The sequence below is a fragment of the Talpa europaea genome, assembly GCF_964194135.1.
Source record: "Talpa europaea genome assembly, chromosome: 1".
NCBI lineage: Eukaryota > Metazoa > Chordata > Mammalia > Eulipotyphla > Talpidae > Talpa > Talpa europaea.
Genome location: NC_140073.1, coordinates 1,755,140 through 1,775,297, shown reverse-complemented (window position 1 = coordinate 1,775,297; position 20,158 = coordinate 1,755,140). Strand labels below are relative to the sequence as shown.

General features: G+C 63.0%; 2 protein-coding genes across 4 annotated transcripts in view; both read left to right on the top strand.

The window, feature by feature from the left end:
* Window positions 1–8,888, top strand: part of ANO1 (anoctamin 1) — a gene marked incomplete at its 5' end in the record, with an annotated part of 98,662 nt that extends 89,774 nt beyond the window's left edge. For all 3 annotated transcript variants that reach the window (XM_084245911.1, XM_084245913.1, XM_084245912.1), the window contains 4 exons: window positions 3,443–3,495; window positions 4,450–4,634; window positions 8,149–8,254; window positions 8,499–8,888. In XM_084245911.1, coding sequence (XP_084102037.1) covers window positions 3,443–3,495; window positions 4,450–4,634; window positions 8,149–8,254; window positions 8,499–8,732 — 578 coding nt within the window. In that variant the 3' untranslated portion in view covers window positions 8,733–8,888. The remainder of the gene's footprint in view (window positions 1–3,442; window positions 3,496–4,449; window positions 4,635–8,148; window positions 8,255–8,498) is intronic.
* Window positions 8,889–15,795: 6,907 nt separating this feature from the next.
* On the top strand, window positions 15,796–17,936 carry FADD (Fas associated via death domain; the record flags this gene model as incomplete). Its single annotated transcript, XM_084250430.1, has 2 exons — window positions 15,796–16,081; window positions 17,626–17,936. 2 exons carry the CDS (start codon window positions 15,796–15,798, stop codon window positions 17,934–17,936), a joined length of 597 nt encoding a protein of 198 aa, XP_084106556.1.
* Between the last annotated feature and the right edge of the window lie 2,222 nt (window positions 17,937–20,158).

The window sequence follows — 20,158 nt, the reverse complement described above, 5'->3', positions numbered from 1 at the left end:
CTAGCGGCATCCTGCAGCGACGTGGCGGCCACTCAATCTTTCCAAGGGCTTCTGCGGCCCGTTGCGTGGCGGGAACCCCACCCCCAGCCCCCAGGACGCCTCTGACGCCTCCCCATCCTGCCCGGCGTTCCCGCCTCCATTGCGCGGGCCCCGCTTGACCGGGGCCCCGCTTGACCGGGGATTTTGGGCCGGTGCCTTGGCCTCTGGGGCCGTGCCCCCGACGCCGCCAGCCCGGCCGCTTCTTCCCATCTGCCTCCCCGAGAACGCGGCCCTCCGGCCCCTCCACCTGCGGTCTCAGCTCTGTTGGAAGTGCCAATCCCGCCGCTCACCGGGGCCCCGGGGGCGGTGATTCCGCCCGCTCCCCCTGCAGCCTCAGCCTGGGGTTTGCAGTCAGACCCAGGCCAGGCTTTGAGGCTGGGCACCTCGGCCGGCGCCCCAGACTCAGCACGGTTGGAGCCAGGCTCGGCCTGGAGGTCCCGCCCTATGTGTTAACCTTCTGCCTCCCTCCGCCACCTGTTAGGGGGCCTGGATAATTGGTGGAGACTCAGCCGAGAGACCCCTCCCTCCCAGACTTCATTATAGGATTTTGTCTGAAATTTTAAAAGGTTTGAACCCCCCAAAGAGCCCCTGCTAGCCGCGGGCCACCCTCCCACTGCACAGCTGAGAGCCGGGGCCACGAGGGGATGCCTCAGACCTTAAGGAGCCATTTCCCCCTGAAGCTAAGTCCCTCCCTTTCTCCATTTCACATTTAACATGAAAATCCGCTCTGCTCGTGGGCAAACAGCAGCGCCTGCTGGATTCTTGGGGAGAGCTGGTCCCCCTCAAGGTCAAGGTGACCTTCAGTGCAGAGTTCTAGCGAGCTCAGCCCCCGCCTGGAGAACCAGCATCCTGGGCAGATGGGCCTGGCCCTGGTCTTGACCTGGGCTGTCCACGGGGGCCTGTGGGGTCTGGGTCCCATTTTCCAGGTGGGGAGCCCGAGGCCAGGTGGGACCCAGCTCTGGGCTGGAACGGAGCGGCCAGCTCTCCCTGGCCCCTCCCCGGAGACAGGGCTGGCCCTGAAGAGCTGGCACCGCAGCCCAGAGGCTTCCAGAAGGGAGGACAGGGCGGCCTGCCAGGGCTCCCTGGGCAGCCTTGGGAATGCCGGAGCTCTGTGCCCGGGCGGAAAGAAAAGAGCGTGGCCTCCCCACCACGGCTCCTCACAAAGGCCCGATTCTCAGGCCCCGCGGACTGCGGCCTGTGTTTGCTTTGGAGCCTTTCCCCGGCAAGGCCCTGGCCGACCCCTGCAGCGGCATCCCTGACCCCGCAAGCCCACCAAAGCAAAGGGGAGCCCCAGGCCCGCAGCGTGCTGTGGGCCTCATCACCCCACCCCGCCCCACCACCTGGGGCTTCTGCTCGGGGCTCCGTGCCTCCCGGCTGGGATCAGCAGCTGCTTCCTGGTTCCTGCCTGATGGGCCAGGCGTCATCTGCTCTTCCTTCACTGTAACCTTTCCCTGAAGAGGCTTTTGTGTTCCTCCGGTGATCCGTGCAGGGCCCGAGGGACAGAGCCTCAGTGGCCCCCATGACCTGCACCCCAGGGCCGGGTGGCTGGCGGAAGTCCGCCACCACTGCAGCCGGCCTCGGAGAGGGAGGCGTGGCGGCTGGCTGGGAGGCCCCAGCCCCTTTCCTGCCTGGGGGTCCACTCCAGCCTCCCGGCCCTGACCTTTGGCACCAGGCTCTCAGGCAGGTTCCAGGGGGTCCCCTGGGGGCACAGCTCCTCAGGGAGCAGCTTGGGGCAGGCCTCCCTGGCATGTTCTTAGAGGTAAGCTCACCCCTTGGGATGGCAGGGGGACCGTGGGGAGGGGGCAGCTGTCCCCGTAAGGTTCTCCCAAAGGAACCCCGAAGACTTTCCAAAGAGCACTGGCCCCTCGCACCTCAAGGTCGTCGGAGCAGTGACCCCGCCCTGGACCATGCCCATGAACACTGGGAGGGGACTCAGGACCCCGAGCCGCTGACCCCAGGACTGGCCTCCTGGTTTGGCATTTTTAAAATGTCGCCAGGATTCTGGTGTGGGGATCGCAGAGGCCATAGCCGGCCCTATGAGGCAGCGGGGCACAGGCTTGGAGCCCCTGTCTGCCGTCTGGCACCCTGTGCCCGCCATCCTTGAGCCACTGCTGGTCACCTGCGTGGCCTGCAGGCTAGCTCCTCGCTCCCCAAGTCCTACCCTCCCGGCGTGCTGAGCCCAGGGACCAGGGGCCCCCGGCCCTGACCCCCAACCTGCCTGGCCTCACCCTCTCCCAGCACCCCAATTCAGGGGTCTCGAACTCGGACCCCATATGGCCAGGCGGGCCGTGTGAATGCTGAGCTGAGCAGCACACACGGGGCTGTTCTCACAGCACTAGCTCGTTCCTGTTTTCCTGGGCGCACTGGGATGTTCTTGCTCCCCTTGGAATTTTCTGTCTCCCCACTTTGGTGGGGTCTGGGTTTGGACACATATTCCACAGTCAGTTCCCGCGGTGACCTGCAGGGGGGCGCTGTGGCCATGGAGCCCTGAGGCCTGCCTTGACTCAGCCCGGGTCTCAGAGTGCAAGTGCAGATTTTAAATTAAATCAACCTGGTGTCTAGACAGCGACTAGCATTTTTTAAGCAGCAGATGATCCTGAAGAAGCGGCCCTGTGCCTGGATGGAGGCCCCGACTCCCAGCCTCTGCTCCCTTGGGAAGAGTCTTGTTAGAAAGTCTTTCTACGCTCATATAGTCACTCAGCAAACATTTACCCAACGCACTGCACCCTGTGTGCCCGGCACTGTGCGAGGGCCAGGAGAGAGGCCGGGGTGTAGTTGGCAGCCTCCCCGGCGCTTGGGGGGGGCCTCCCGGCCCAGATGCTGACTCTAAGGATCGCCCCCAACAGCACCACCTTGCGCTCACCTGCATCCCAAATGCTTTCTCCGGGGGAGGCGTTTAGGGGTACGAGCAGAGCCCACGGAGCAGCCCGCTCCCATCACGGTAGCAGAGCAGGTTGAGAACCAGGTAGACCCTGAGAACAGGTAGAACCTGGAGGAGCGTCTGGCCTCGGCTTGGGCAACAGCCTCACTTTCTACCCAGCCCCACTCGAGTGGGACTGCAGGGCCCCTGCTGCTTCCTGTCCAGAACTGACACCCCCCTCGGGTTGGGGGTGCGCCCTTAGGACACAGGCTGCACCCATGTAGAATCTTGTCTGTAGAGAAAGGGTTCATCGGAGCTAGTGAGCGCCCAGAGGGGGTGTCAGCCATTTCGGGGCCCACTGTCTGCAGGCATCCCTGCTAGAAGCTTGCTCTGCTCAGCCGTGGCTCTGCCGCAGTCAGGCGCGGAGCCTCCCGGAAAGACCGGTCAGCAGGCGTCCAGTCCAGGCCCCAAAAGACACCCCTGCTGGTGGGGTCAGCGGGTGCCAGGGCCAGCAGCCCTCGAGACTGTGCTTCTCTTCCCCAGGAATCTGGTACAACATTCTCAGAGGTGTCGGGAAGCTGGCTGTGATCATCAATGTAAGTGACCCCCGGGAGTCGACCGGGGCACCCTATGGCTGCAGCCACAGGCACCCCTCACAGGGGAGTGGGCTGCACCCCTCACAGGGGAGTGGGCCCCAGATGGCAGGGCGCTGCCTCCAAGAGTGATGTGGGACGCAGGGGGAGCTGGGCAAGCTCCAGAGGGGCTCAGGTCTTCCCACCTTTTGCTGCATAAAACCCCCCACCAGGCGGCCTGGCATTCCTTGTATCCCTCTTCCGGAGAATGTGCAGGGGGTGGGGGGAGCTTAAGGAGAGAGGGAGGGGGACAGGAGGGAGAGACAGAGACAGGGAGACAAAGAGACAAAGACAGACACAGAGACAGACCAGGAGAGAGAGACAGGGAGGCAGAGACAGAGACCAAGGCGGAGAGGGAGAGATGCAGAGACACAGAGAGGCAGACCCCTCCCTGGCAATTGTTCTGGTCTTTTGTTCTCAAAATTAATTTTGCCACTTATATAAAACGCATGTGGGAGTGCTAAAACATGGGGCTGGGAAGAACCCTGCCAGTGCCCCGCCCCCGACACGCACACGCACACGCAGAGACAGAGCTCACCCGGGACAAGGACTGCAGCCCCCCGCAGCGTACAAAGCACCTTCCCTCTCCCTCCTCGCATCATCATTCAAACCAGGCAGGACTCCGAGGCCGAGCTGCGGGCGTGGTTAGCCCCGTTGCACGAGAAGGAAACGGAGGCACAGAGCGGTTAGGTGACACTCCCAAGGCCACACAGCCAGCGAGAGGCAGCCCGTGTCCCCACAGCTTCCTGCTTGGGGCGTCCTGGCCCAGGCCCTGGCCCCACGCTCAGCCTGCCAGGCCGTGCCCACCCTTCCTTCATCCTCTCAACCCGCCCAGGCCACCTTGCTGGCCCATGGGCACGGTCACCTGGCCACCACAGGGCCCTGCCCCCCGGAGTCCCTCACCCTCTGTGCCCGCAGGCATTCGTGATCTCCTTCACGTCGGACTTCATCCCGCGCCTGGTGTACCTCTACATGTACAGCAAGAACGGGACCATGCATGGCTTCATCAACCACACCCTCTCCTCCTTCAACGTCAGCGACTTCCAGGACGGCACGGCCCCCAACGACCCCCTGGAGCTGGGCTACGAGGTGCAGCTCTGCAGGTGCTGCTCTGCGCCCCTCTCTCGGGAGCCGCCGTCAGGGGTTCTGGGAAACCCTATCCCGCCCGGCTTCTTTCACACAACAACAGGATCTTAATTCAAGACAAAAAGGATCACTGGGGCAGAGTAGGGGTAGGACATTCGTTTCTTTTAAAAGTCTGGGACAGCTTCAGGCAGGGCTGGATCCAGGCACGACCGTTTGCCACCAAGCCCCACTCCGGCCGGCCTCCCAGCTTTGCCTCCTCCATGTCGGCACTGGTTTCCAGTAGAAAGGGATCCAGGCAGCTCCGCTTTTACGGCCTCTCTGCCCAGCCATCCCAGTGGGAGGAATTTCTCTTCCCCAATAACAGCAAAAGTCCCGGCGTTGAGCCTCCCCGACCTGGGTCACGGCCCATCCCTGAGCCATGCATTGTTTCCAGGGGGTGGAGGCCCCTGTGGACTGAACCTGGATCCTGTGCCAGGGTGTGGGGTCGCAGTAGAAGCATGGGGGCGGGGGGCAAGGAACGATGGGGGTCTGGACTCCAAGGAGGGGTGACAGATACTGGGAAACAGAAGCCAGACCTGCAGGCTCCCTTCATGGGCCAGACACATGGCTTCGGGGGCCTCCCAGGAAAAGCAGGGGTCAGGGCAGCCAGCAGCACAGCAGCTGAGCCCAGTAAGGGGCCGTCTGGTAAGTGGCTGGGGGGGGGGGTGCTTGGAGGGGCATGAGCCTTGCTTGCAGGGAGCAGGGGTAGGTGGGGAAGCATTGACAGGTCATGGAAGGGTGAGCCCAGGTGAGGGCGGGGGAGGGCACTCCAGGCAGGGCAGCCCGAGGGAACCGGCCTCTGTGGGAGGGAAGCTGAGCTGGCTTTCCCAGAGGATAAAGTGTCACGGGAGCCCCACCGGAAAATACAGTACGACCGAGGGGCGGGCAGAGAGGCTTAGCGGCAGCCCCCGGGGACCCACAGGGGCCTGAACTGCACCCAGCCAGCTGAGGTTGCGGCCTGGGGAGCTCAGGGCCCAGACAGGCGTCCCTAAACCCTGCCATAAAGCTGCCCTGTCTGCCCTGCGAGCTGCCCACCCCACCGCTGCCCACCAAGGTCTGTTTGAGCTCCTTGGTGCCTCCCGGCCCTTGGCAGCATGGAGGGGGCAGAGGCTGGGGCTGGGCAACCAGAAGTAGCCACAGCGAAACCCGTCCGGGAGATGGCAGTCAGCAGGGCTTGGCCTGGACAAGGGGCCCCCGCCTGGCCTGGGGCCGCGGCCCTGCCCAGGGCCTGTGTCTTCTGTGCTGGGGCACGAGGGGGCCTGGGCAAGCCAGCCGGCCGGCGCAGCAGGACACACCCAGACAGCTACGTCCAGAATCCCTCCTGGTTCCTCTCCAGGAAGCCGAGCCCTGGAGGTGCCCGCGCCCGCAGTCAGCTGGGCGGGGCCCTGGGGGCCGAAAGTCAGGGAGGGGACTGGAGACGCCCCGGGCCAGGGCTGCAGGGGCCCTGGGGACCCCTGAGCCGCCTGCCTCCACGGCGCCCACACCCTCTAGCGATTGTCTGAACCTTCCACGGACAACCTGACACTCCAGTCTGACCGATGTAACCAAAACTGCATTTTAGAGGAATCATCGCTCAGAGGAGAGGGCGGAGGGGAAGGTGGCCCATCTGTTAGCACTTCTCAGGCGTGAAAACGCTGGAGTTGAGGCGGCGGCCTGGGTGGGGCGCGGCGGCCTGGGTAGGGCACGGCCTCCACCCCGCACCTGGCGGAGTGTCCTGGGCAGCCAGGGGCAGCCAAGAATGGCCAGCGAAGACCGGTCCGTCCGTGCCTAGGTGCTGTCACCCCCATGGGCAGGGGAGACGGGCGGCCGCTCTGTCCCTGCAACTGGGGTCTCAGCCAGGCCCCCGACCGACCATGGGCGGCAGGTGCTGGGAGCTGCCCGCCTCCGCTGGCCGCGCCCTTGTCAGGCTGCCTCCCAGCTGCTGACAGGAGCTGCGCCAGCCAGCCCAAGGTGGGGGTGTGGGGCAGGGTGTGGGGGGCGTGCATTCCAGAGCAGGCAGCTGGGATGGCCGCCGGCTACCGTTTCTTCCGGTGCTGAGACAGGTCTGTCTCCCTTAATGCTCCCCACCCCAGAGGGGCCGCTTCCCTTCCGGGGAGCTGGCAGGCGGTGGAGAGCTGGTGAGAGTAGAAAGCTCTCACCTGGTAGAGGTCAGGCCAGGCGAGGGGCAGTGGCATCTGGGCAGGTCCACAGGTGGGCTTTGAGGGGTGTGTAGGAGTTTGCTCGGTGGCCCAAGCACATTTCCCGGCATCTCAGTGCGGTTGGCCTTGAGCACGGAAGGAAGAGGGAGGATCAGGTGTGTGTGGCGTGTGACGGTGGGAGAGCAGGGGCTGCGTGTTCCCACGGAGAACGGGTTGTGCAAGCTGCTGGCACTGAAGCCGCTTCCGGCCCGCCTGGGGTGGCTGCCTCAGCCGGGGAGACTCCCATCTAGTTCCCTGCTCGGGCACCGTCTCCACCGCTGCATCAGGGCTGGTGGGGCCGGCCTGAGGCCCAGAGAGGCCTGTCCACAGCTCACATTGCACCGCAGGTGCTGGTCTGAACCAGGTGGACCCCTTCTCCTCTCCTGGACCCCAGCTTTCAGTGCTAGCCGGGCCCCAGCCTGGAGACACCCTGCCCTGGGCTTTTTCCAAAGGCTCCGACAGAGCTTGGTGTCCACAGACCTGTGGCAGCCCCAGGCCTTGGGAGCACCGGGAGGGCCCAGTGGGGACAGGCCCCGGGTTCTCATCACGCCATCCCCGGGCGCTGGCCATCGCTCAGGGGGACGGAGCCGGGACGGGCGAGCCCTTGGCTGAGGACGCTCGGGAAGGGAGGGGGCACGTCTCCTAGGCCCCAGGTGCTCCTCAGGGCCAGGGCCAGCGGCGGGGCTGGGGGTCCGAGGGGAGTGTGCCCCTCCCGAAGGAAACCAGAGGGAATATTGAAAGTGACGGCTGAAAAGCCGGGTGGGCTGATGGCATCTGGAGCGAGAAGCCGCAGCTGGATGCAGACGGGAGGCTCCCTGCGTCCTGGGCCCACGAGGCTGGGCGGCCTGGGGGCAGAGCCCACGGCCGGCTGCCCCGTGTGCCTAACTTTCTGCACCAGCTTCTTTGAGAAAATGTGGAGTATTTTTCCGAACAGCCCCCCACCCCCACAGAGAGGGGGTCTGCAGGGGGATTTCAGCTGCATTTCATGGAGTTTGATAGATGATGGGGGTGGACTCGGGTTCAGGGTGTCCGGCTTGGGGAGCCCCACCCCACTTCGCCGAGAGCACTGCTTGCTGTGTGAGCTTTCAGGTGGGATTTCTTTCTGGAGAAAAGCTCCACTGTCTCAAAGTTTGGAGCCCTGAGCCAGATGGTTCCAGAACCCTCTCCAGCGGCCCCCAGCTGGGCCTGCCCTTCCACAAAGCCCCCTGCAGCCCCAGCGGCCCCGCCGGCCGGCTTCAGCGTGGGCTGGGGCCAGGACTCCTGATGCCCACCAGCGCCCCGCGGGCGGCGCCCTGACTCGCCGCGGCTCTTGCAGGTACAAGGATTACCGGGAGCCCCCATGGTCGGAGCACAAGTACGACATCTCCAAGGACTTCTGGGCCGTGCTGGCCGCACGCCTGGCCTTCGTTATCGTCTTCCAGGTGCGCTGGCCCCACTGGCTCCAGAGACTGAGGCTTGGGGAGCCGTCCCGGCCAGAGCGGCCAGGCAGCAGGCTTGGAGCCGGCAGCCTCGGGGCCCAGTGCCTGGAGAGGTTGCCCAGGGGTGCCCGAGAGGGGTCTGGCCACCCGAGGCCTGGAGGAATCGGCCCCGGGAGGGTCGTGGCCGTGGGAGAGAGGGGCGCAGCGGGGTCCGGCTCCCCGCCCCACATGCTGACTCTCCTTCCAGAACCTGGTGATGTTCATGAGCGACTTTGTGGACTGGGTCATCCCCGACATCCCCAAGGACATCAGCCAGCAGGTGCACAAGGAGAAGGTGCTGATGGTGGAGCTGTTCATGCGGGAGGAGCAGGGCAAGCAGCAGCTGCTGGACTCGTGGATGGACCGGGCCCGCGAGAAGGAGGAGCCCTGCCAGAACCACCACCCCAGGGCGGGCCGGGACAGCCTCCGGGACAGCCTCTGAGAGGGCGCCTCCGCCTCAGGGCCCGAGCGCCCCGGGGGTGCCCTGTAGCTGCCCCAGCTCGCCACCTGCCCTGGGGCTCCGCTTTGGCAAAGACCACCTGGCCACAGGACATTTCAGCCTTTTTTCTGTTGTTTTTTTTTCCCCCTTGTTTTTGCACAAAACCATGATACCATGATGCAGGGAATTTTTTTATCTTCAGTAGTCGAGGTTAATCAAAATGATTGCAGGGGACGGGTCACGCGTGGCGAATGCAGGTGGTTGGCAGGAGCGGTTCTCTTGCAGTGGAAGGGAGCAGAGGCCTCCAGAATCTCCCTTACCCTCCTGGCGCCCTGAGGGCCGTGCCGAAGGGCTCCCGGGCCTGGGCCAAAGCTGGAGGCCTGCTTGAGGGAGCGCCGGGAGCTCAGTCAGGAAGAAGCCGGCTCCAGAGGGCATCACGGGCTCCTGTCGTGTAACTTCTTTCTTCGGCTCAGAAACGGGGGCACCCTGGTCAGAAAGGCAGGGACCCCGGCCCTGGGGCCAGGGGACCATCCAGAGTCTTCTTGGGGAGACAGGGGCTGCGGGTCTCAGATCAAGCAGGAGACAGACCCCGGCTCCCCCTTCCTGGTGAGCTGGCCTAGAACCTTCCATCCTTCCCACAGGACAAGACCCGGGGACAGGAGGCCCGGCAGGGAGAGGTCACTCGGGGGCCTGCCTGCCGAGGGCTCAAGGTTCAGCAGGTCTCGAGACTCCAGGGACACATTCGCCTTAGAATATTTATTGGGCTGGGTTTTTTTCTGATCAGTTCTGTGGTGGATTTGAGGGTGGTTGTGTTTTTTTCCTGTCGCTCAAAGGTGGAGGAGTTCATTCGCTAACCAGATATCATCAAGGGAACTTAAAATACTGTCTACCAAAGATTTTTATTAATAAAGGCTTCTATTTTGGTAACACTTCTCTATATTTTTACTTACAGGAATAAGACTGTTGGACAATTATCATTTTAAAAGTTTGTAAAAATCAGTCTTGTAGATGCTGTGAGGGATCTGAACTGGCAACGGTTAGCCTGACCGGTTACCTGAAACTTCTCAAGCACCACGAGAAGCCTAAAAAGCCGAGTCTCAGAGAAGGGCGGGGGACGTGCGTCTTCCATGGCGGCCGGGTCCTCACACCCCCTAAGCCGCCAGCTCTGAAGGCCGTGGGGGCAGACGCGCGTTATTTGCTAAAATCACGCAGCCTGATGCTTCTATTTTCTCTTGTACAGTAAGTAGTTTGAAAGGGGTTTTTTGTATATAAATACTGTATTAAAAAGTAGGTGGTGACCAAAAATCCTTTTATGGAAACCATTTTTTAAAAACGTGAATGTTTTCCACCCAGGACCGTGACTGAACATTCGACTGAATAAATTTGGATACACAACACTCGCCCTTGACCGCTGTCTGTGTGCCCCGGCGGGCCGGCCCCAAGGCCCCTCAGTGCAGACACAGGGGTGTTCCGGATGTTTCCAGGACGTCCTGTCTGCAAGCGTGGGTGTGTGCCTGTGTGTGCACATGCAGGGGTGTGTGCGCACATACATGTGTTATTCATGGGTGTCTGCTTGTACACGTGTGGTTGTGTTGCACAGGGTGTAGCCATGGGTGCACACGTGTGTTTTATGTGCTGTGTGTGCTTGCACATGTGTGATTTGTGGGTTTGCTTGCTCACATGTGGTTGTGTTGCACATGTGTGCGTGTGTGCCTTGTGTATTTGTGCATTGCTGCATGTGTTTTGTGTCTGCTTGCACATGTGTGGGGTGTGCATGTGCGGCTGTGGTGCACACATGTGCAGCTGTGGTGCACACGTGTGTGGCTGTCTTACACGCTTGTGTGTGTGCGTGTGTGCTGGGAAGGGAGCTGTGGTCACATCTCACCAGCTTCTTCCATGACCCTTAAATCCCGACCCCCGTGTCCGCCATACCACAGGTGAGAAGTACGACGTCGTGCACAGACGTGCAATTCCCCAAGCCTCCCGGGGGCCCGGCCTGGGCTGCCGGTGTCATCTGGGCAAGCCCGGACACTGTTCTCAAGCCACCACCTCTAATCACCTCACTTCCTAAAAGGAGAGTCTAACCAGCATTGCCCACCGCACAGCCCTCCAGCCCCACCCCGCTCGCTCGCAGTGGCCCAGGCCTGGGGCGCCCCCTGGTGCCGCATCCCTGCATCCCCAAGAGAGACTCAAATAGCAGGCGGTCCCCTCTGGAGCCCTTCCCTGGGCAGGAAGGGGGCACGCAGGGACATCCAGAAATCCCTCACGGGGCTCTTTAGCGCCACTGATGGCGGAGGAAACTGACTCCTCCCCACACGCTGCCCGGGGCAGGGAGCACCACAGGGAGACAGCAGGGAACACAGCAGGTGCGGCCTTCCCTCAGGGGATGGCTCCCTGCAGAGGGCCTCAGACGCTGAGCCAGAAAATGAACCCCAGAATGAGACCATTTCAAAGAAGAAAGGGGGGCTGATGAAATGTGATGGCATCTAGCTGGCAGTAGGGTCCAGGAGGTCCCAGGGACCTGAGCATGAAGAGCCAGAAAGCAAAACCCTGGAGGGAAGCAGGACAGCGGGGAGGCCAGCGTGCGCAGAGGCCCTGGGGCAGCGTGCTGATGGGGTCCAGGAGTGGCAAGGAGGGGCAGGGAGGGAGAAGGTGATGGGCAGGAGAGGTGGCCAGAACCAGCTCACAGGGCATGGGGGGGGCTTCCCAGCTGTGCGGGGGACCTTGCGCTGGGGGTAGGTGCAGCAGGTGGCAGTGGTTTCCCCACCTCAGGGCAGGGATGGCGTCTGGCTCACAACAGGGTCATCTCAGCCTGTGGCAGAAGTTGGAGAGCAAGTAACAGAGGAGAGAGGATAGTGGGGGAGACTGGTAGAAATTGAGGTGCCTGAGGATGGTGGGGCTCAGTGGAGATGGGTGGAGAGAATGTCGCAAAGCTTGGGATCAATAAGGAAAGGAGCCCCAGAAACCGCTGGTCAGAGGGCACCGTCATGTCAGACGGGCGTCGAGGAGGTCCAGGGAGGACAGGGACCCCCCTGAGGTCACGCAGCGCCCGCGACACAGCCATCCTTGGGAGGGGCCTCGCGGCACCCAGGGCAGAGGGTCCCTGGACTGGCGTGGGTGAGAGAGGGCGGGGCAGGGGCCTGCAGGGGCCCGAGGGCTGGGCCTGGTCCAGCGGCCCCGGCGTCTGCCACGGGGATTCGGGATTCTGCTCTCCCGAGGCCAAGCCCCCCACCACGTGCCTGCCCTGCTGCCAAAGGGGCAGCTGAGACAGCGGCTCCCGGTGCCTGGGGCCAGGGCTGGCTGTGGAACCCCTGGAAGCGTCTGGTCAGAGCGTGCCTGGGACAGGGCTCTCTGCCCCCACGGCGGCACTCGGAGCCACTGCCCCAGACACCAGCATCCCGACTCCCACGCAGGAGCCCCCAGCATGTTGCCGGCCACGGGTGTTGCTCTGAGCAACACTCATGAGCCTGTCCGTGCCTTGTAAGAGCCACCGCAGAGAGGGCAACGCCTTGCTGGGTCACACCCGCTAGAAAACGGGGTCAGGAAGGAGGACTGGCACACAGAAGGCTCAGAGAAAGCGCCGGAAAGCGCTGGGGGAGCGAGGGGCAGGCGGAGGTTTGGATGGCTATTCGCGTGGATGGCGGGTGGATGCTGCCCGCCCGGATCAATGACTCGATGGACATGTGGAGGGTAGACGGGCAGGGAACGGAGGGCGGGTGGCGGATGGGTGGGCGGGTGTGGATGGGCGGATGGCGGATGTTCGAATGGACCAACCGTGGACACGGGAAGGGTGGACGACAGACAGCGGGCGGGAGAACGGGGGCACGACGCCGGGGGTGGTGGCGCACAGCGGGTGCTTCCGGCCTGGCGACTGGGTCCTTCTGTCTTTGAGCTGAGTGGACCGCGAGTCAAGTTGGCAGGGACGGTGGAGGCAGTGAGGCAAGCGGGCACACCTTCTGGCCCACAGATGTGGCCGCCGCCGGCTGTCCACCCAGTGCCCCTCACACGGCTGCGGGCAGGAGCGTGCATGGAGAGCGCACGGCCTGGGCCTGCCAGGGCGGGGCAGCCTGGTCCCTGGCGGGCTGTGCAGGCTGCTGGTGGCTCCCTGAGAAGAGGGCCCCTCGGTGGGGCCTGGCGCCGACTCCCCAGCTCAGCTCAGGCCTTTATTTACTGGGTCCTTCTCATTCTCCCCTCTCTGTCCTGCAGCGAAACTCACAGAAGCGGCGCGGATCCCAGGTCCCAGTCAGCGTCCACCAAAAGCACACGTGTCCTCAGCCAGGCCTCGCGGCAGGGTCGGATCCCCGCCCCGCTCCCCGCCCCGCTCCCCGCCCCGCTCCCCGCCCCAGCGCCAGGAGCCATACCCCTGTCCCAAACACCCCAGATAGGCGGGTCACCCTTTTTTTCTGGTTGGTGGCTGCTGCCCCCTCCTGGCTGGTTCGGGAGCTGCACAGGGGGCTGTGTTCGTTTTTCACTTGCTGCCTTGACAAATCTCCAAACCCCCGGCCTGGAAGAACCCGCCCGCGTCACCTCGCAGGGGTCAGAGGCCACACGCAGCTCTCACCGGGCTAAAATCACGGTGGCTTGGCAGGACCAAGCCAGCCCGGCGGGGAGTCCTCTGCAGTTCGGGGCTGGCGAGGGCTCCCGAATAGACGGGGTCCGGGAACTCCAGGCTCATCTCCCCTGCTCGGAGTCCTGAACCGTCACCCGCAGCCGCTGCTGCCCCGTGATGAGCGATGCACAGGACTGGGGAGTGGAGTGACCTGTCCAGTACGTGCCCACTCCCCCCAGGAAGGAGTCTCTGGGAGGTCCCAGACATTCGAGGAAAGCAGCCAGCGTGAGTAAGAGACCAGCAGCAGAAGAAGGGACAGAGCGGGCAGAAAACACAGGAGGGGCAACAGCCCTGCTCCGCTTCCGCACTAATAGCGACGGTCTGCGTCCAGGAACCGGCGGGAGACGCGGCCTCCTGGGTTCTTAAGCACACAACGCTAGGGAGGAAACACACAAATGGCATTCGCCAAGCACCCCACCACCCTGTTAACATCTTTTAGGTGCCCCCCCCCCATCTCACCGCACACCTTCCTGGATGCTCCACCCTCTGCACACCTTACAAGCAGCTTCAACCCTCACATTTAAGCAGAGCCCGAGTCAAGGAAGACCTACCAGCCTCCCAGGGCCCTGCACCTGTCCAAGGGCCTCGCCTCCTGCCGGTGTTCCTGGGGAGTCCCCTGGCTTCACCCCACAGCAGAGTGGTTCTTTAATGTAATCAGTGCTCACAGCAGCATTATTCAAACAACCACACCACCATCAGCTGGTGAAGAGAAGAACAATGACTTACGTTCCACGGGGAAATATTATTCAGCGGTAAAAAAGGAAGGAGTGCTGCCAACACAGAGGCTGCTCTGTGAAAGAACAGACACAAAAGGCCACGGGGAGGTCGGGGGACGGGGGGCTGCCACCTATAGAAAATGTCCAGGACAGTCAAATCCAAAGAGAGAAAAGAAAATCACTGGTGCCAGGGCCTAGGTGCAGGTTTCTACTTGGGGATAAGCAAATGTACAATTGGCTGATGGTGAGGGTTGCACGACCTTGTGACTATATTAAAAACCACTGCGTTTTACTCCGAGTGATCTGCATGGAATGTCACTCACACACACACACACACACACACACACACACAGAGCAGGTCTTTGAGTAAGTTCTAGCTTCACGCAGCATCATTGTCTCATAACGCCTGTGGGAAAAAACCTGCCAGTGTCGACCAGAATGAGGTGCTTCCAGGACGGGTTCCTGGTTTGTCCCTTCACCCGAAGCTGCAGTTTCCAAGAACCTCTCGTGCCAGCAAGGGAGGCCCGTGTGTGCTGCGGCTCAGGGCTGCAGACGCCTTCCCTCCTCTGCCTGCACTCTGCGGGGCTCCCGCTCAGGGGCAGTAAAGGCGGGGTCTCACCTGTTCTGTAGGGGCCCTAGCCTGCCTCCTTTCCCTGGCCTCCCCTGCTTGTCCCCAGACCCTGTGATCCTCCCGCTGCCCGGGACACCCAGACTCTGCTCTGTGCCCCTGTTCTTGCTGCACCCCCGCCCCCTGCCACCTTCCTACCACACTTGGCCCCACCCGTTCACCTGCTCAGGGCTCGCTGCGACCACCCCCTCGAGGCCGCTGCTGGCCCCCCCTCCGCACACCCAACACTAACTCTCCGGCAAATTGACCCAGGAAAGTTCAACAAACTGGAGCAGGGGGAGGCTTGTAAAGGGAGCTCTCGGGAATCCTCACGATCACCTGCGCTCACCGCTCGCCCCAAAAGAAGGAACCCACTCTTAGTGCAAGCAGGAAGATGCCTTCTGTCCCAAGGGGAGATAATCCCACCTGCAAGCGCCCCCCACCCCATGGATGCGGCTCAGCAGGGTGGGCCTGGGCTGGCCTCCTCCCGTGAGCGGTCTGGGAAGGCCTCTGGCCCCTCTTCCCGACCAGCAAGCCCCTCTCGGTCGGGGGGTGGGGGCGCAGGCTCAAGCTGCAGCTGCTCGGCGGCCACTGATTCCTCCCGGAATAGGGAAAAAGCCCGTCTCCACGGATGAAGGAAACAGCCATTTGCGCGCTGATGACATGGGCGCCGGGGAGGCAGGGGCCTCTGGGCTTCGTTCCCGACTCTGTCCCCAGCACACACTGTCTGGCACACGGTCGGTGATCTTGGAATAAATGTTCTTTGAATAAATTGCTGTAAGTTCAAAACCAAATATTAAAGATTAATCCTAAATAATCCTAAGAAGTCTTTTTGCCGTGCACTTCCCCAAATATTAATAACAATGCACTGGTCGGCATCCGCAAGGCAACACTGCACAGGAAAAGCAGACGGGGCCCCCCAGACCCCGCCCGGGTCTCGGCACCCGCGACCGCACCTTCGGGGCAGGTGAGCGGGTCCGCAGCGCGCAGGCGCAGAGGACGGCTCGGGGGCCGCTGGCCTCCGGGCGGAAGCGGCGCCACTCGAGCGCGGGCCGCATGCGCGGGGCCCGGCAGTCTCGCGAGACGCGGCCGGGGCCGGCGGACTTCCGGGGTCGCGGCCGGGGCGCGGGCGCCATGGACCCGTTCCTGGTGCTGCTGCACTCGGTGTCGGCCGGGCTGTCGCAGGCCGAGCTCCAGGAGCTCAAGTTCCTGTGCGGCGGCCGCCTGAGCAAGCGCAAGCTGGAGGCCGTGCGCAGCGGCCTGGACCTCTTCTCGGCGCTGCTGCAGCAGGAGGCGCTGGGCCGCGACAACCCGGCGCTGCTGCGCGAGCTGCTCGCCTCGCTGCGGCGCCACGACCTGCTGCGGCGCCTGGACGCCTTCGAGGCGGGCGCGGCGGGCGCGGGGCCGCCGGAGGAGCGAGGTGCGCGGGGCGGGGCGGGGCCGGACGGGGGCGACGCCGGGGACCCGCCGCCGCGGGGCCGCCCCTGGCCTTGGGGGGGGGGGGCGGGCGCGGCCGGGGCCTCCGCCTTCCCTCTCGGGGGTGCCCGGGGCGCCCCGCCCAGAGCCCCCGCGCGGGGGAGCCCGGGCGCCGGGTCTCACCGGCCGAGCCCGCGTGGGGAGGCCTCCCGCCCGCTCCCCTCGCCGTGGGGGCTCTCGCAGCCCCGGAGGCGGCTCGGGCCGTCCGTCTGCACCCCCTGCCCGGCTTCGCGCTCGGGAGCCGCGGCCTGCCCTGCGGTCACTTCCCAGACCCCTTTTCGAAGGCCCGTTGCTTCTCGGGCCTGCTGGACCCCCAGGCGGGCCGGGGCCCTGAGTGCACAGGCCGACGCACCCGCAGAAGTGCAGAAACCTGGGCCCGTAACGAGGACGCAGGAGGGTGTTTTCCAGGGTGTTCAGGGGCAGGGGGGCCCCGCGGTGCGCGAGGGACGCAGCCCTGGAGTCGGGTGTGCTGCCTGTGCCTGCCGGCTGGAGGAAGGGCACCGAGGGCCCGTGCGGGTGGGGGGTGATTCCAGGTGACATTCGTGTCACGCTGAAGCATGGGCTGGCGCCAGACTGGCGAGGTGTCTCGTGTCCGGCTGTCTGACCCCAGGGGACTCACTTTCCTTCCCGGTGCCTCAGTTTCCCCATCTGGACAAGTAGCCGTGGTAACACCGGGCTGGTCATGTCCTGCCCCAGCTGGAGACGCCTTTCTGGCCCGCCCCCAGCCCGCTCCTCTCTGCACTGCCTTTCTAGCCGCTGAGAGCAGCAGTGGGGCTAGACCTGGGAGGGCAGGGCAGCTTCCAATATGAGAATGGGGTGTATTTGGCAGGCACACACAACGTAGGAGGCCTACAGTACAGAAACTGGGTCCAGTATGGTTCTGGAGCCAGAAGTGTGAAAATACGCAGTGTGGGGCGCTGCTCCCTCAGCCTCCTGCAGGGCTCCTTCCTGCCCCTTCCAGCACTGGGGCACTAGGGCTCCTTGACTTGTGGCTGCGATGCGCCAGCTCTGCCCCCAGTCAGTTGGCCTCTTCTGTGTCTCAGGGGCCCTTGTGGGTAAGCCAGGGTGACCTTACTTCAAAACTGTAATCACCTCAGCAAAGACCCTCTTCCATCAGCTGGTGTTCCCGGTCACAGTGTTTTTCCACGGACACAGCTTTTTAGGGGCCACCCCTGGAGCAGGGAAGCGGCTCCATTCCAGGGGTCCCCTGTCCTAAGCAGAGGGCCCCACCCCACCCTCCCCTAGCTGTCAGTCCTCAGCCGCCCACACTTCTTATGGAGTATTTTGAGGTGGGGTTGCCCAGGGTGGGTTGGTGGCTCTGGGGCGCTGGTCACCGTCCCCGGCCCCTCTGCTGCTGGTGGCTTTAGCTCTCCAGGAAGAGCGAGTGTGCCCAGGGGTTGGCCTCAGCAGCCTACCAGGGCGCATGGGGCTTCCTGTGGCCCACGGAGCTACATACCTCTGGTGAGTCACTGTTTCTTCCCTCCCCAGACCTGCATGCGGCATTTGACATCGTCTGTGACAACGTGGGGAAGGACTGGAAAAAGGTGGCCCGACAGCTGAGGGTGTCTGATGCCAAGATCGATGCCATCGAGGAGAGGTACCCCCGAAACCTGACCGAGAAGATTAGGGAGGCGCTGAGAGTCTGGAAGAACGCCAACAGGGAGGACGCGACCGTGTCCCTCCTGGTGACGGCGCTCAGGGCCTGCCGCCTGAACCTGGTGGCCGACCTCGTGGAGGAGGGCCAGGCCCAGGGCCTCCAGGACGAGAACAAGAGTGGCGCTGGCTTCCCGGGGTCCTGAGTCCGGGACTCCCTAGCCCTGGGAGCCCCCAGGAGCTCTCCCCAGGGCCCAGAGGGCCTCTGCGCCAAGTGACCGAGTGCCCCGTGTGCCCAGCCTGTGAAAACCCAGCGTGAGCCCCGGCCACCTCGCCTCAGAGCCACCCTCTGGCCCCTCGGTCGGCCTTACCAGCAGGGGTGGGGGCGCGGCAGGTGCTCCTCCCGGGGAAGGAAGTCACCCCACGAGTGTGTGCCTCCCACGGGAGCGTGCCCCGGAGCCATGTCCAGCGTGTGGGAAGAATCTGAACGCACCCTTGTCACCGTTACCCTGTGGGAAACAGGCGCGGGAGCCAGGGGCAAGTCAGGGTAGGCAGGAATGGGGGTGACGTCCATACCTGCAGCCATGGCATCGCTGGTTGAGACTTGAGGGCATCGGTCTGGGCCTGAGGGGCTGGGGACGGTCTGTGAGCCGGGCTCCCCAGACCGCAACTGGCCAGAGAGGCCGGCGGGGGTGGCGCCCTCCTGACGTTCCCGCAGGCGTCACGCGTGAGTCCTGTGATTCCGCAGCTTGATCGCTGTTTGTGTCAAGATCACTACTTTCTGATGACAGAATCGAATCGCCGAGGCAGCTGCATCCTGTAACCAAACAAGGCACCTTCCTGCCGCCCAGGGGTTTGTCACCCAATTAAAGAAGTGCCTTACAGGGACCTTCCCAGCCACACAGAATTTTCCATTCCTGCCAATGACTTTTTTTCCTGGTGTCCTCCGCAGCCCCGCTGCCGGGCCGCGCCATTCAGCCGGTGCCGAGCGCCCGGTGCGTGGACAGGGCGGCTGTGTCCCGAGAGCCCTGCTCTCCACTGAGGGCACGCCTCCCTCGCCTGCCGGCCTGCCCCCCAGGGTGCTGCGCCCGTGCTGGCCAGGCCGCTGAGCGCAGCCGTGCCCTCTGGGCCCCTCCATAGGCTCTCCAGTGCCAGATGCCAGCCACAGCAGGAGCCCAGACACAGGTGCCCCTGCTCTGAGCCCTCGGCCCAGGGGGAATGGTGTTGACCAAGCTAGGTATTTGGGGTGCTGCGTTTTCTGTGCGTCCTGTCCGCCCACCCGCCACCTCCAGTCAGGGCTGGGCCTGTCCTTGTAGACACGTCACCCCATACATGGAGGCAGCTGGGCTGGGAAGTCGGCTTCCCGGGAGCGCGCTTGAACGGGCCAGGAAAGAAAGACAAGTACTGGCGCGAACCTGTGGCCACCCGTCCTGGGACCCCAAAACCAGGCACTGGGCTCCCCCCAGCGCCTGAAGTCCTGCAGTGCCTGACCGAAGTCCCCCAACCTGCCCTTGCTGCCCTCAACACAGTCTTCTTCCTCCCCAGCACCCCCAGGCCTCACCCCAAGCTACCCACTGGGCGCTTGGCTCCCTCAGGCCCGGCCAGAGGGCTTAGCTGGTCCTTCCTCTGGCCACTGCCTTGGGCTCCTCCCTCCGCACACACCCCCACCTCACTGGGGCCCCCAGGAGCTCAGGTCCCCTCACTCCACCAGCCCTACCTCATCTCTCCAGCCTGGATTGCTGCAGGAAGCATTGTTGCCAGATAGGATACTGACAAGCAGCAAAGAGAAAGGGCCTCACACCGTGGGGCCGAAGATTCCTTGTGCCTCACACCGTGGGGCTGAAGATCTAACATCCCTTCACTTTTTGTTCTTGGTCATAAAAGGAGAAAAATTTCCCAAAAGGTACATCAGGCACTACATTATATACGTCAGTATACAGGCCCGGATAATTACCTCTTAAAAACTAATTATTAAACAATTTGGCCCACTTGACAATGGGAGATGGTTTATTAAACATGCCTGACAATACAATTGCATTACAATACAACTATTATTGTAAGTTCTTTTTTGCCTTCCCTTGAAGTTTCTTGGGAAAGTTTTTAAATGAAGCTATTTGAGTTAAGAAGTTTCTAGGTAGAGGAAGTTCTGATAGCTGAGTAGCAGCCGGCCCCTGGTGTGAAGGCCATGAGAATAAGAAAAGTTCTTTCTTTGCTTAGGCTTTAGCTGATGGGAATGTTCCGGTGGCTATCAATTGTGTTGGGCTATTGTTTAGCTGAAACAATGAATTTTAATGTAAGACTTAGTTTTTTATTAACCTCGAAGGTTGCCTTTTTGCTGAGAGCACGGAAAAGGAGATGCACTAATTGTTTCTGCTTTGTTTCTATGAACTTGATAATGTAATCTCAATGCTTGCAAAAAATGTATAAA